Raw genomic sequence first — 13,798 nt, forward strand, 5'->3', positions numbered from 1 at the left:
ACTCGCCCATTGTTCTTTCGAAACGCCATCATGAAATATGTCGCCCTTCTCAGCGGCGGCAAGGACAGTTGCTACAACCTGATTCATTGCGCAAAGAATGGGCACGAACTTGTAGCAGCTGCGTCACTTGGTCCTGAGCCTGGTAAAGGTATGCGAGTGCCACGAATCGCGACCGTCATCTAAATTGTACATAGAGGAACTGGATTCTTATATGTACCAAACCGTCGGACAGGATGCTATCGAATATGTGGCTCAATGCCTTGACGTCCCACTCTATCGTCGTGTCATCTCTGGGACCTCGCTTGAGCAGGGATCTGAATACGGAAGTAGAGCAGCCAGCTCATCTTCTGGGGTCAAAGGAGACGAGACCGAGGACCTTTACGAGCTTCTACACGACGTAAAAGTTCGTCCCTTGCTTGCTCTATTTTTTGAATCCTTACTGATGTTTTATACAGCGTCATCACCCTGATGTCCAAGGCGTTTCCGCTGGAGCAATCTTGTCGAATTACCAGCGCGTTCGCGTAGAACATGTGTGAGCTACACCGACAAGCTCAATACGTTCACCTTACCTTCGCGAAGGTGCCGACGCCTGGGCCTCACTGCGCTCTGCTACCTGTGGCAGCGCGATCAAGGAGAACTACTTTCCGAGATGGTCGACGCTGGACTGGAGGCCATCCTCATCAAGGTCGCTGGTATTGGTTTGGCGACAAAACACCTGGGTAAGACTCTTGGGGAGATGCAGCCCACGCTTGTGAAGCTGGTAGGTCGATTGTTGATTTATGGGCGAGGGCCTTGCTGAGATCATGCAGAACACGCTTTACGGATCCCACATTTGCGGCGAAGGAGGGGAATACGAGACACTCACGCTGGATTGCCCGCTCTTCAAGAAACGTATCCATCTGTACATCCTGGCTTCTACAAAAATGCGGCTTGAGCTGATTGTTCTTCTAGCGAACACGTTGAGACGGTCATTCACTCCGACAACGACTTTGCCACCGTCGCGTATCTCAGGATAAAAAGCGCAACGCTAGAACCCAAATTGGGGACAATCTCCGATTGTGAGGTCGCCGTTCCGCGCCTTCTGGACGAAGATATGGGCGATGTCCGCGAGGCTGTTGAAAAATCGCAGTCGGTCGTCATTCCTAGGACAGATGGGCAAAGTCTGTCGGTAGAGGGCCCTGTGACATTGCCGAAGGATATCAGCATCAGGGAAGTGGGAGACTGGGTCGCCATCGGGAGTATACAACATCCATCGTCAGGCGAGAGCCTTTCCATAGAGGACGAAGTGGCAGCTTGCTTCGAGTCGTTGAGAGGTAGCAAAGACTACGGCCGTGTGACCTAGCAATACTGACGTCCCGCAGAACAGCTCTCTCAAAAAGTGCTCTCCCTCCCCGACTGCACCTCCATCAACCTCTTCATCTCCTCCATGGACGACTTCGCCGCCATCAACACCGTCTACGCTCGCTACTTCGGCACCAGCCCTCCCGCGCGAGCCACCGTTGCCGTCGATCTGCCCGCCCCACATCGCGTTCGAATAGATTGCATAGCCCGACGCAGCTCGAGTCCAGATCAACGACAAGCGCTCCACGTTCAGGGACTCAGCTACTGGGCGCCTGCGAATATAGGGCCGTATTCGCAAGCAATCCTCACCGACGAGCGTGTCTTCGTGTCGGGGCAGATCGGTCTCATCCCGGCAAGCCTTGCACTTCCGTCTCCAGCTTCCCTGGCCACCGAGACAGCGCTCGCCTTCCAGCACGCCGAGCGCATCGTGGAGGCAGTGAAGACGAACAATGGAGGAGGATGGGCGGGACAGGTGCAGTCCGCGGTGTACTGGCTGACTGACGGCGGGGACGCGAGGCACGTCAACGCAGCGAGGGAGGTTTACGACGAGCAGCATGCACAGGTACCCTCGCTCTTTGTCGCGGTGAAAGCGCTGCCGAAGGGCGCACTAGTGGAGAAGCAGATCGTCGTGCATACGGGGCGCTGTGCGATACGGGATGAGGAGGACGATGAGATCACGATGGAGTCGAGAAAAGCTACTTTCGAGTCTGGTGAGCACTTTACAGTATACATTACAGCCAATACCAACCCTCTCTGCCCTTCAGGACAAGCAGGAAACATAGGCAGCGAACTGTACTGGGAACTCTCATCCTTCGCGGAGAATGCATCGCGCTGCGCCATTATATGGGCCGAAAGCTGTGAGACAGCCCATCACCTCAACTGGCTTCATTTTCTGACTTTGCCGAAAGCGCGCGACCTGGCGTCCGCATTGAAGGGCGTCGCATCGCTTCAGCGAACACTCGCGAACGCAATCGTGGCGCGGGTCTATCACACCCCTTCCGCGGATCTGCAAGGCAAGTTAGATGGCATGATTATGTATGTGCTTGCTGATCTATATTTTCCCGTCTAGCCATTGATGAGGCCGTGTCAAGCGCCAGCTCCGCTGCCAGAAGCTACATTCCTTGTCGGCATGTCGCCTCGCGAGAGGTCGACAAGAATTGGACCTTCGCAATACAGGTTCAAAGCATGTAAAGCCTTCTTATACTTATGATGAACAGTCATCATCGCCAGCACTGAAAGGTACATTCCAGAGCGAGCAGTATGAGAACACGTCTGAGGGCGACACTAAATACAACCTATCTCAAGCATAATTTCGCTCCGGCCGGACGCAGCTTGTCCATGGCGTTCATCCACGCCTTGTCAAACTTGCCTGGAGCTGGTACCGGTTTACCCTCCCACTCCCGAGTCACAATCATCGCCTTGAGCACGGGAGCCCCTGATCCCCGTAGACCCCGATTCCTTCCTCCCCACCGCCCGCGCAGAAGCACCTCTATCCCCTCAGTCATGGCCACGAAGTCCTCCTTGGTTTCGCCATCGGTATAGATGATTTCGAGCGTCCGCAACAGAGGAACGAGGACGCTCGGCGAGGCCATGCGCTCGTAGAAGGGACGGCGGAGCTCCATGGAGTCGCTCAGAACGAGCTTTTCCAGCATCAGGGTGGCTTCGAGTACTGGAAGAAGCTTCTCTCCCGGGACTCTGCCCAACCCAGTTAGGTGCAACTCGCGCAACTGCCCGAGCGAGGTCTGCCTGAAGCCCTCGTCGTCGAAGAGGCCGGAAGGGTATTTGTGCGGAAGAAAGCCTTCTTCGACGCGAGTCAAGAAGCGGTGATCGTACTCGTAGCGGACGTGGAGCTTCTCGAGCGCAGGCAGGTCAAGTGTGCGGAAGAGCGCCTGATCAGTGGTGATGTGTCTGAAGTCGGGTAGTAGACAGGTTTTTGTGGTCATGGTGAATTTTCGCATCCGAGGCAGCGTGGCACGGTGGGGCAGCGTCAAAATCATCTCCCCAGGACGCTCGTTGGGCACCACCGCCAGAGAAAGCGTTTGGACGTCGCGAAGATGCCTGAAGATGAACCACGAGAGACTTTCGGCAGTCCCTATTGACGGGTCTTCGAAGTCCAGAGAGATGTCCTCCAGTTCCTTCCACGCAACGTCGAGCAAAGCCTCAGCCCCCAAGATACCTTCAAGGCGGGCTTCGACATTGAAAGACAGGCTCCGCAGGGGCGACTGGTTGAAAACCGTGATGACTCTGTTGTCTGGAAGGTTGTCTTTATACCCGAGCTTCAGGTGCGTGAGGGCTGGGAAGATCCCGGGAGCCAGCGTGAGGAGGGCGGTGATAGACTTGTCGCATTGGTAGTTATGACCTGCCATGTCGAGGTCCAAAGTGCTGATCCGCGAGGCAGTTCTCGGGAGTAAAGTCGAGGCAAGCATATTCGCCTTGTCCCGGATGGTGTATCTGACTGGCAGTTTGACGGAGATGGGATGAGGCGAGCTGCGCTCGATCCAGTCAGCGTATTGTCGCAGGCGAAGTTCGTATGGCACACAAGTAGGGCAGGAGATGACGAGATGCGTCCAGAACTCTGGCTTGTCCATGGCGATCTGGCGCCATAAGGAACAGACGTGCGTCAGAGGCAGTGGGGACTGTCTTTCTTCCCAAGGGCGGCCGGACCAGCGTCCGCCCACGATGCCAAGGTACAAGCAGAAGATCTCGCTGAGTAGTTCTGTAGGCAGAGTAGCCGCGATGCTTTGATGTGCACCGTGTCTTCGTGCCTTGGGCCGCTTTACAGCGGTCGTGTAGGAGGTGGAGGGCATCATGGAGGTAGAGGAAGAGTGTGTTAGTCTTCTGGGATCGGTTGCTCCGCTTTTAAGCAACGACAAGACCATCTGCACTGCATCACGAGCTTTTGCAGTGGCCTGTGCGCAAGGTCTATGCACGGTGCAGCAGCCCTCAGCTCGAACAATAACATTGGACAAAAGGACGGCTTGCCAGATATAGGTGACACGAGTCGGACCGGCCCATGTATACCGTAATTGTCCTGCCTTATTGTGCGACAATTCATGACGGCAAAGCATCTGAGCTTCGGAGCACTTTGCATATACGAAGAAGCAGGTCATGATCGTCGGGAGCAGGGAATTGTTGGTCCAGCCCACGTGGCCACGTACAATTGATGACCGGAGGCTTTCCGTTGCTCAGCATGTGATTTACTTTTGTTCAACCCCGCCATGTCCGGCCGCGCTGCTTGGGAGGACGCTTGGGAGCGTGCTCTCCCTCGCATATCCTCGCTCAGAACCTCTATTGCTATAAATCCTATTGTCTCCCGTGTAACAAGGGTCGGCAAGCTTGACTCCGAGCTTTTGGACCAAGAGCTGGTCCAATTACTCGAAGAACCGCTGAAGAAAGCGCTCGCGTTGCTCAATGTCAGTACTGCTAAAGAAAATAGAAAGAAAATCGATGCTGACCTGAATATATTTTAGAACAATCTCAGAGCACAGTTCCAGCCTGAGCTGACGCTGCTGATCCAGCTCACGCTGTATAAGCTGTCAATCTGGAATCAAGGCGCTAGCTATGGTGCCCGCCTTCAAGACCTACGATATACCGCTCCAAAAAATACTGCTCGACAAGCACGAGCTCGTAAGTCTCTTACTTGACACCTCCGCAAGCCCGCTGACCCCAGTGCCAGCGTCCGGTCTTCCCAGGCGCTTATTGTTGTTGCACGGCGCTGCCACGTTGCTCATACCCTACTTGCACGGAAAATTGCGGACTTATGCGCTATCGAAAGCATGGCCAGATGCGCCGTCGTCAGACCGGAGGAGAAAGTTGTGGGAGTTGTTGACCTCTTTGGAGTCCTCCTACGCCGCCTTCAGCTTGGCCAATTTTGTGGCGTTTTTGTGGAATGGACGGTAAGCGGAGCCATCCTTCTATCCGCCTTCATCTAGCGAGGCTTACGATTGCTAGATATCGCACCATTGCTGATAGACTATGCAAGCTGGAGCTGACGCCCTCGTCGCGCGCCAGCCAGCGGAATGTCAGCTACGAATTCATGAACCGCCAGATGGTGTGGCATGCGTTCACTGTATGTGTACTCCTCACCGAACCTTCACAACCTTCTAATATTAACATACAGGAATTTCTTCTTTTCTTCCTCCCCTTGATCAACGCTCGCGCGGTCCGGAGACGACTCTCAAGCGCCATGACCACTGTGACCGACGCCTTCACCATAACCTCGCGCTCCGGGCCCACCAAACGCCATCGACGCGGGAAGTACTGGTCTCTCCCCGAAGACCAGTGCGCCATCTGCGCCGAGAACGCGGCCTACAACTTCAATCTTGCCGACTCGAGCAACGCGCTGACTTCCCTTGCCGGTGCAAGTGCCAGTACGTCCATGCCGGAGTCCAGCTCAGAGCCGCCACAATTCCCTATCAACGTGCCCTACGCCGCGTCCTGCGGGGACGTGTACTGCTACCACTGCCTCGCTGAGCGCCTGATGCGCGTCACCGACGAGGGCGGCGCGGCGCAGGGCTGGGAGTGCCTCCGCTGCGGCCAGGGCGTGCACACTGGGGAGCGATGGGTAGCACCGATCGAGTACGTGTCGAGCGGGGACTCTATGAGCGAGTACGACTTCACGTCGGACATGGAGGCCACGGATTTGTCGGGGTCGCTGGTCAGCGGTAGTTACAGCGATGATCTGAGTTCGCCGGAAGGCAACCAGTAGCGGAGTAGCATTGGACAGCGATGATAGCGAACAGGCTATGGAGAACTAAGTAGAGCAAGAAGATATGGTAAGATGGGATATATGATGTCGGAGATCCTCTCAAGATATGCAAGCAGGCGAGGTACTGTATCATGCAATGATACCCAAGTTTTTGTAGATTTCGCGAAGGACCGCCTGGTCGGCGTCCTTCAAGTAAACACCTTCTAGCTGCTGAGGCCCAACGCGCAAGGCGACCTCATCCATGCAGGCTTTGACAAAGGCCGTCAGCTGCGCAGTTCGGACAGGATCATGCTCGTAGAGCTGCACATGCAATCAGCATCGTCTGTGACCCTCCGAGTGCCGTCATTACTCACCGCTTTCCTGCGCTCGTATTCGACAGTATCCTCAGAGCCCGCATAGAATTTCTCTGGGGCGTCTTCGTTCTCCCACATTCGCCTGAGGCCATGCGAGAACTCGCCAGGTTCGCTCGCCTCGGTCTGCGCCTCCTTGATCTCCCCGAAGCAGTCAAGCCAGATGTTGAAGACCTCGCCGGACAGACGCTTGAGTACTCGGTCCTTCCCGGTCGCCACGAGCGACGCGATGCCCATGGCCGTCAGCTTGCGATTCCAGGGCTCGCCCATGTTGTCGAACTACCCATATACGTCAGCACCGCCAGTGATCTCAAACGCGACAGCGCAGCTTACCTTCCCCCACCACTGGTCGAGCAGCAGCTCGTACAGCTTATCCTCTGCCATTCCGGTCTTCTCCGCGGTCGCCGTCATCAGCGTCACAAACACCTGCCGGTCCGCCAGCACGATCCTCGAGAACAGGAACACATGCTCGATCAGCAGCAGCGTTTCCACCTCCCCGTCCATCAGCGTCCTCAGCAGCTTTGCGAACAGGCCCGACGTATGCAGGGCCTCGCCCCACAGCGGCGCGGGGGCCAGGCGGACCAGCAGCGCCAGCGAGCCGATCATCTGGCAGTTGTTGACGCAGACGGCGTCGCTGTTGAGCGCTTGTAGGTACGCCTCGAAGAGGGGCATGGCGTGCCGCTGGAGCAGCCCCGGGGCGTCGAGGAGGTAGAAGGATTCGAGGCATTGGACCGTGCGGCCGAGGATGTCGAGGTTGTCCGCGAGGTACGCGATGAGGACGGGGAAGAGGTCGGCGAGGCAAGGCCCGCCGTTGACGGACCAGATGCTCGTGGTGTTGCGGAGGGCGGAGTGCAGCAGCTCGAAGCCATCCTCATCGACGAAGGTCGTGATCTTGGTAGTGAGCGCATCCTTCACCAAGGGTACGACCAGAGGCGCAAGCGGCGTCGATTCCTCCTTGACAACCTGAAAATGTAGGTCAGCAGATGCAGCTTCAAGTCTGACGAGTCGCGCACATTGACTAAGCTTGTGACAGTCTCTAGGAGCGTTGCCTTGAACGACGCGTCTTCGGATTGCTCAGACTCCGTCCCTACGTATGGCAATCAGTAAGTTCTCCTCCCAATTGACTGGTGATGTACGCACATAGCTGCGGTATCGGCTGGGCAATCATGCTGATGAACGGCACAACCTGTGACGCATCAGCACTTTGCTCGGGAAAAAAAACTTCGTGCTCACATTCTTCTTGCACTGAGCGATGACCGTGTTCAAGGCCTTCGCGACCCGGTTCTTGCCCTCCTGCGTCTCTGCCTCGCCAAGCATGCGCAACAACTCTTCGATGCATCGGGGCAGGAAGGGTTGAAAGACAGTTGGGTCAAACTCAAGTGTCTGTATGAGTGAAGCATCAGTCGCGTGCCCTCGAATCGCCCAGAAAACACTCACATCCACACACTGCCTCAACGCCTCCACCGCTGTCAACCTCACGACCGCATCCGTCCCCTGGCTCCGATCCCCCAACAAATGCACCAGCAACTCCCACAACGTCGAATTATTCGGCGACGTCATGCCCGACGACACCCACTGCCCAATCAGCCACGCAATCCGACGCTTTAGGATGGGATACGTCGGATTCGTGCTCGTCGCCTCCGCCACGAGGATCTTCTGCGCCCACTCCGCGAAGGGGATTGCCTCTTTGAGCTTGTGGCAGCAGCGGCCGATGGCGCAGTAGATAGCTTCCTTTTGGACGACGCCTTGGAGGTCGGTCATCTCTTTGTCTGATGAGGAAGTGAGATGTACGATGGGGCATGAGAAGGAAGGGAGCGTACAGGCGATGTCCTTGAAGGCTGCTTGCAACAATGGGGTCACGACTTCCGGGTATTGGTTACACAGTGTCACCAGCACGCGTTCGCTACACGGCTATAGTGGAGCAACGTCAGTCACATTCAACGGTGGTGAGAATGGTGTGACTTCGATTCCTCACTCACTCTGATCTCAAACTCCCACTGGTCGTTCTCCTTGTCTTCTGCGTTCACCCACTCCTCGGGGTCGTTCGACCACGACTCGAGGTCGTGCGGATTGAGGGGCATGAAGCGCGTGACGAGGAAGCGCACTGCGTTCTCGACGAATTCTCGGGAAAGATCTGGGTGGGAGGTCAGACCCAATCGTAACTTCATCAGGGGGGTCGAAGGCGCAAGACAATGAACAAGAATACAAACTAGCGAAGAAAGGAAGAAAGAAGAGCTCACGTTCTCTCGGGTTCGGTGTGCCATCCTTGTTGCGAGGCTTCCACTGGCTAGCGGATATCCTGAACAGCATCATGCCCTGGACCAAAAACCGGACTGGATATGGTGCGTAGTTCGAGTCTGTGAGGCGGATGGGGTGAGTATCGCGTATATCCTTGCTCGAGACAAAACCCTCACCTGCTATACTCTGCGGTGGCGCCTCCGTCGCCTTCTCAATCTCCGTCCAGTAGAACATGATCATATCCGTACAGCTCGGTAGCTCCACGAACCGCCCTGGGTTCAGCATGGCGAGGCGGAAGTAGAACTTGCCGTAGCCCTTGATCCTCTTCACCAGTAGGTCCATCGTTTTCCTGCACGCCGCGTCGCTCAGACGGTTGCTCGCGAGGACTGACGCGACGAAGCTCGATCGGAGGGCGACGAAGTGGCGTACTTCTTGTATAGTGTGCTGGAAGAAGGCATTGGCCCACTCGGCGAGAGAAGCATCCTCGCCTGGCTTGCCAGCCTTCTGAAATATCCAGACGTGCATGGTGTTCAGGATTTTGAACAGGACGTGCGAGATGACGATGTCGTTCTGTATTCTGGGCGTGACGAGCGCGATCTCGTTGATTGACGAAGCGGAGAGGCCATCCAGAAGCTGGGTGTAGCATTGAGAGAGATGCGCGTGGAGTTGCGCGATGATCTGTGCGTGCAAGGTTATTGTGGGGTAAGGGTGGGGAAGGAGGGAAGGTACGCACGGAAGCCATGACGCGAACGCCAGCGAGGAGCCTCTGAGAGTAGAATTGCTTGACGACCTTGTAGATGAGGCGAAGAGCGCGTCTGAGGCGGAGGGCTGCGGCTGGATTCTCTTCCGTCATGGAGGAACGTTTGGGGAACTCGGTGTAGACGACCTGCATGAGGGTTTCCAGGAGATTCGGCCTGTATGTCATGTGAGAGGGAGAATATGTGGGGGGTGGGTCTGCGCACCATTGGCTCGGGTAATCACTGCGAGATATCTTGCCCAGCACCTCCTCCACGCAACTTGCGATCTACAGGGGAGAACGTCGATCAGCCAAGGTTCCGACCTCGACATGACAACTTACGGTCTCGTCCGTTTCGTCCAGGAAGGACAAGAGCAGTGTCCTCATATGTGTGCGGTGCCCGTCCGTCAATAGCCTGCTAGGTGTGTGAATCTCTGTATCTGGTTGGCATTGCATACGCCACGCACCTACGGTTGCGCCATCGACTTCCGATGTGGTTCTTGAACTGCAGAATAGCCAGCTGCCGTACATTAAGCGGGAGGGTCGTTTGCGCCGCTATCTCGAGCAATATCGCGTGCGCTCCCTGTTGCTCGAGCAGCGCCTTCAACCGCTCGCTGCCTGCAGTCATGGTTGCAACATCCTGCGACGTGCTCGCCTGAACAACCTGGAAGACCTCTTCCGGGTTGGCGACCTGAGTCTGCACGCCCAATTGTACTCCTCTAGGACCCAGATTCATGATAGAGAGAAACAGGAATGAACTTCGATATTTGGTACAAGTTCAAGTTGGGCGCTAATTCTCGCGACGCGTGACGTGCGCGCACCACGTGTCTGTGATGCGTCACTAAATCCGCGGAACGCGTCTTGTCAAATTAACCTACTGGCCGTCGATGCTCCTTGTCTTCTCCCGCCTCGCGATCCGTCCGCAGCTCAGACGAAGTCCCCTCTTACTGCAGACGAGCGCGAACAGGAGGATCACTGCCCTCAGGATGCTGCCTAGGGAGGATGACGCAGTATACGACTCGGAGCCAGAACGCGAACGGGCGCGGGAAGAAAGACGCCGCGAGCGACGCGCCAAACGCGCCGAAGAGCGCGCCAAACAGAAGCCAGAGGTCATTGACATCCCCTCGGATGATGACATACATGCTAGCGTGCCGGGGAACAACGCAGGACCTTCAATCGTGATCACTGCAGGTAAGTTAGCACCGGGTGCATGAACCCTTCTGTAGCTGACGAACCCTACTCAGGGACCCCCTCTTCCTCATCCATACCCAGGCCTTTACCGAAGCCCTTTCAGCGCTTGTCTGTCGACACCCAAGGTATGTCGCCACACCGATCTCGTCGTTCTCTGACTGAGCGCCTGCCAGATGCCCAGCAATCCCTTGCACCCATCGCTACACTTGCAGGCCAACAGTCATCCTCTGCACTCCCCTCGGCCGCCCCTTCTGACGAAGAGCAAGAGGATGAGCCGGCCGAGTCCCAGTGCCGTTTACCCATCGCCCACCTCGCCTACACCGGCGCCCCTTCCCGCACCACCTCTCGTTCAATACCCTCGCGTCAGCCCTCTGCGCAATCCTCCACCTCGGCTCGTCCCCCTACCTCCGCCCAACCCTCCTCATCCACCACCGCGCCCAAACCCAAGGCCAAAGGCGCCAAGAAACCCCCCACCCACCGCTTCGCCGCCGACTTCACCGACGAGGACCTCGCCAAGTTCACCACCTGCATCTGCTGCAAGACCGCCTGGACCGTGCGCAAGTCCGGCACGCAGAAGATGCTGCACGTCCAGACGTGCGCGAAGAAGCACGGCTTCGCGGACGACCTGGTGCGCAAGCTCGTGCGGCAGCAGATCGACGCGGCGCCGGAGGGGAGCGGAAGTGGGGGTGCGAAGGGGAAGGGCAAGGGCAAAGCGAAGGAGATGCCGCCGCCCGAGCCGGAGACGCTGCTGGAGAACCTCGTGAACGAGAACGCGCCGAAGAAGAAGGGAAGGCGTGCGAAGGATGCGGAGCAGGTGGAAACAGTGAAGAAAGCGGCCGACACACACGATGCTATCAAAGATCGCGCACGCACTTTGTTTGGCCTAGGCGAACCGCAGCCGCCGACGCAGGCTCCTCCGGCAGCTACACAGGCATTCCAGCCCAGTAGGCTGGCTCCCGTGCGTAGGATGCATGGCTTATTGGATTACGAGGGCGAGCCAGAGGATGCAGCGCCGCCTGCGACGCAAGCATTCCAGCCAAGCAAGCTCGGTGCACGAAAGGTCACGCTCCTGGACTACGACGCAAACGACGCTCCTCCGCCAACCCAGTCAGTCCAACCTAGCAAGCTCGGCGCGCGGAAGGGCGGTCTTCTGGATTACGATGCCGCCGACGCGGAGCTCCCTCCGACTCAAGAGTACGCAGCACCCGCCTCTTCAGCCGAAGCCTTCACAACCGCTGGCATGTCCAATCTCTCTGGTCCGTCTACCTCCCCCGAACGCTCCATACTCTCCGACTCCGCCAACCGACCTGCGACACCCCGGACTACGGTAAGCAACATTTATCTCGCTTGACATACAATTTATGAATACTGTAGGCGCGGAACGATAGCCCCGCAAGCGCGCACGCAGTACCTCCGTCAGTGGCAGGTCCCCGAAACAGCCCAGGCTCTCCACAGAGAAGCAGCCCATGCTCTCCCCAGAGAAGCAGGAGAAGCTCGCCCCGGCTGAGGCGGACGGGGTCCAGTGGTAGCTCTTCGAACGCGCTCCGGGTCGACGAGGTCATCGAAATCGACGACGACGACGATAATGATGATCACCTCCCCAAACCCATTGCCTTCGACGAGCCCATTGCCCTTTCCGACCCCTGGGACAGCGACGAAGGCATCCTCGTCGTCGACATGTCCACCCGAGATCCTACCCCTATCACTTCGCCCGAGTACTCTCCACTTGCATCGCCTAGGCTCGGCTCCCATGCTACAACGGGGGACAAGCAACCCTTGGGCACATATCACGACTCCATGGACATCGACGACCGCCCCATGGACATTGACGACCGCCCCATGGCCATGGACGACCCCTGGGACGATCACGAAGCCTACCTCCACGTCGAGCCCGCCGCTTCATATACCACGCCTGTACATACCCCGCCATCCTCGCCCGAATCCCTCCCGGAGATGTCGCCTGTCAGACTGGGCAACTTCTCTGCTCTCAGACCGGGGAAATTCTCCCCACGCAAGCGCTCGCCCTCGACCTCTTCCACATCCTCCATCCCGCTCGCGATCTCCACCAGGTCGGCCAAGAAGACGCCAAGCACACCGAAGAGAAAGGCCACTTCGCCGCCGGGGGATACTGCGTCTCCTTCCAAGCGTGCATCCCCTTCAAAGCCCTCGTCCTCTCGCGCTTCCCCAACCAAACCCAGCACACCCCCACCCAAGAAACCCAGCAAGCCCCGCACAAAGGCACCCAAACCCCCCAAAGAACCCGAACCGACCTTCGACGACGCCTGGGCAGCGAGAATAAGAGGGCTGATCACGGCGGACAGGGCGCTGCATTTTCGGATTTTGCGGTATGAGGTGAGCATGCTCTTTCCTTCTACTCCTTTGATTTCCTTCAACGCGTTTTTCTCCTTGTCTTTGAGCCCGCTTGCTCCTCGCCCTCCATCTCCTCCTCGCCGTCCATCTCCTCCTCGTTCTCCAACCCCTCGCCTCAATATAGTTACAACTCTTGTCGTCCTCCTTCGCCCAACTCACGCAACCCTAGCCCATCAGCTTCGACGTCTTCACCCACCTCACCGCGCACGAACCCGGCGCCTCATCGGGCAAGTTCAAGTTCCATCTGCGTGCGCTCTTGGATAAGCTGGCTATCAACTTTTACGGGGCGGAGGGTATCACTTGGAAGCCTACCAAGAAGTAGACGACCCTGACTGTTCCTGTGCCACATATTCTACGCTGTAGAGCATCATAGTAATCTTGTCTAATGTACTCTCATGCTGCATAATGGCACGCAAACAATACTTAGCTCAATCTCCAGCGCGCCCAGCGCTCGCCATCGTCCGGTCATGCAAGTTTAGATTCACTCGTCCATTGCGGCGCCACAACCATTATTATTTTAGGTGCGTGCGCCAAGGTAGCGAGGGCTATCGTACACATTACTGCAGTACAAGAGCGGGATAGGCTGTCCGACATAGCGGTAGATAGCATAGCGAAATCCGTCCATCATGGAATCTGGGAGGTCACTGATGAACATGGTATGTGGGTCCAAGTGGACTGGCTTCGCGAGCCAGATGCACCTAGCGCGTAGTTCCAAGTGATCGTGGTATGTGGTCCGAAAGAGGGTATGAACGGATAGGATAGCATGTACAAAACAGAACGGACGCAAACAAAAGAAGGTGGGGACAAGTCAAGAGGAAATGAGAGATGGGCCGCGCGAGCCGTGAAAACCGATAAAACGGCATG

At 57.0% G+C, this 13,798-nt stretch overlaps 5 protein-coding genes across 5 annotated transcripts; 3 read left to right on the top strand and 2 right to left on the bottom strand.

Moving 5' to 3' along the window:
• Nucleotides 1-30: 30 nt before the first annotated feature.
• Nucleotides 31-1,342, top strand: SCHCODRAFT_02498721 (uncharacterized protein; the record flags this gene model as incomplete). Its single annotated transcript, XM_003036481.1, has 6 exons — nucleotides 31-156; nucleotides 197-403; nucleotides 456-532; nucleotides 580-760; nucleotides 810-901; nucleotides 952-1,342. The coding sequence occupies 6 exons, from the start codon at nucleotides 31-33 to the stop codon at nucleotides 1,340-1,342; spliced, it is 1,074 nt and encodes a 357-aa protein (XP_003036527.1).
• A 1,220-nt stretch (nucleotides 1,343-2,562) lies between these two features.
• On the bottom strand, nucleotides 2,563-4,365 carry SCHCODRAFT_02574970 (uncharacterized protein). The gene is made up of 2 exons (XM_003037829.3): nucleotides 4,324-4,365; nucleotides 2,563-4,263 (listed from the first exon to the last, which is right to left on the bottom strand). The coding sequence occupies exon 2, from the start codon at nucleotides 4,218-4,220 to the stop codon at nucleotides 2,637-2,639; it is 1,584 nt and encodes a 527-aa protein (XP_003037875.2). The 5' UTR covers nucleotides 4,221-4,263; nucleotides 4,324-4,365; the 3' UTR covers nucleotides 2,563-2,636.
• A 189-nt stretch (nucleotides 4,366-4,554) lies between these two features.
• On the top strand, nucleotides 4,555-6,166 carry SCHCODRAFT_02747415 (uncharacterized protein). Its single transcript, XM_003036482.2, has 5 exons — nucleotides 4,555-4,754; nucleotides 4,812-4,968; nucleotides 5,018-5,237; nucleotides 5,293-5,410; nucleotides 5,462-6,166. The coding sequence occupies exons 1-5, from the start codon at nucleotides 4,560-4,562 to the stop codon at nucleotides 6,047-6,049; spliced, it is 1,278 nt and encodes a 425-aa protein (XP_003036528.1). The 5' UTR covers nucleotides 4,555-4,559; the 3' UTR covers nucleotides 6,050-6,166.
• A 12-nt stretch (nucleotides 6,167-6,178) lies between these two features.
• On the bottom strand, nucleotides 6,179-10,109 carry SCHCODRAFT_02700061 (ARM repeat-containing protein; the record flags this gene model as incomplete). Its single annotated transcript, XM_003037830.2, has 15 exons — nucleotides 6,179-6,349; nucleotides 6,403-6,678; nucleotides 6,733-7,362; nucleotides 7,413-7,486; nucleotides 7,540-7,585; nucleotides 7,633-7,782; nucleotides 7,837-8,168; nucleotides 8,220-8,310; nucleotides 8,379-8,533; nucleotides 8,640-8,756; nucleotides 8,814-9,315; nucleotides 9,371-9,551; nucleotides 9,600-9,661; nucleotides 9,716-9,788; nucleotides 9,841-10,109. 15 exons carry the CDS (start codon nucleotides 10,107-10,109, stop codon nucleotides 6,179-6,181), a joined length of 3,129 nt encoding a protein of 1,042 aa, XP_003037876.1.
• A 151-nt stretch (nucleotides 10,110-10,260) lies between these two features.
• SCHCODRAFT_02538453 (uncharacterized protein) lies at nucleotides 10,261-13,368 on the top strand (the record flags this gene model as incomplete). Its single annotated transcript, XM_003036483.3, has 5 exons — nucleotides 10,261-10,564; nucleotides 10,618-10,689; nucleotides 10,738-11,891; nucleotides 11,939-12,916; nucleotides 13,104-13,368. 5 exons carry the CDS (start codon nucleotides 10,261-10,263, stop codon nucleotides 13,254-13,256), a joined length of 2,661 nt encoding a protein of 886 aa, XP_003036529.1. The 3' UTR covers nucleotides 13,257-13,368.
• Between the last annotated feature and the right edge of the window lie 430 nt (nucleotides 13,369-13,798).

This window comes from Schizophyllum commune (assembly GCF_000143185.2).
Source record: "Schizophyllum commune H4-8 unplaced genomic scaffold SCHCOscaffold_5, whole genome shotgun sequence".
Lineage (NCBI taxonomy): Eukaryota > Fungi > Basidiomycota > Agaricomycetes > Agaricales > Schizophyllaceae > Schizophyllum > Schizophyllum commune.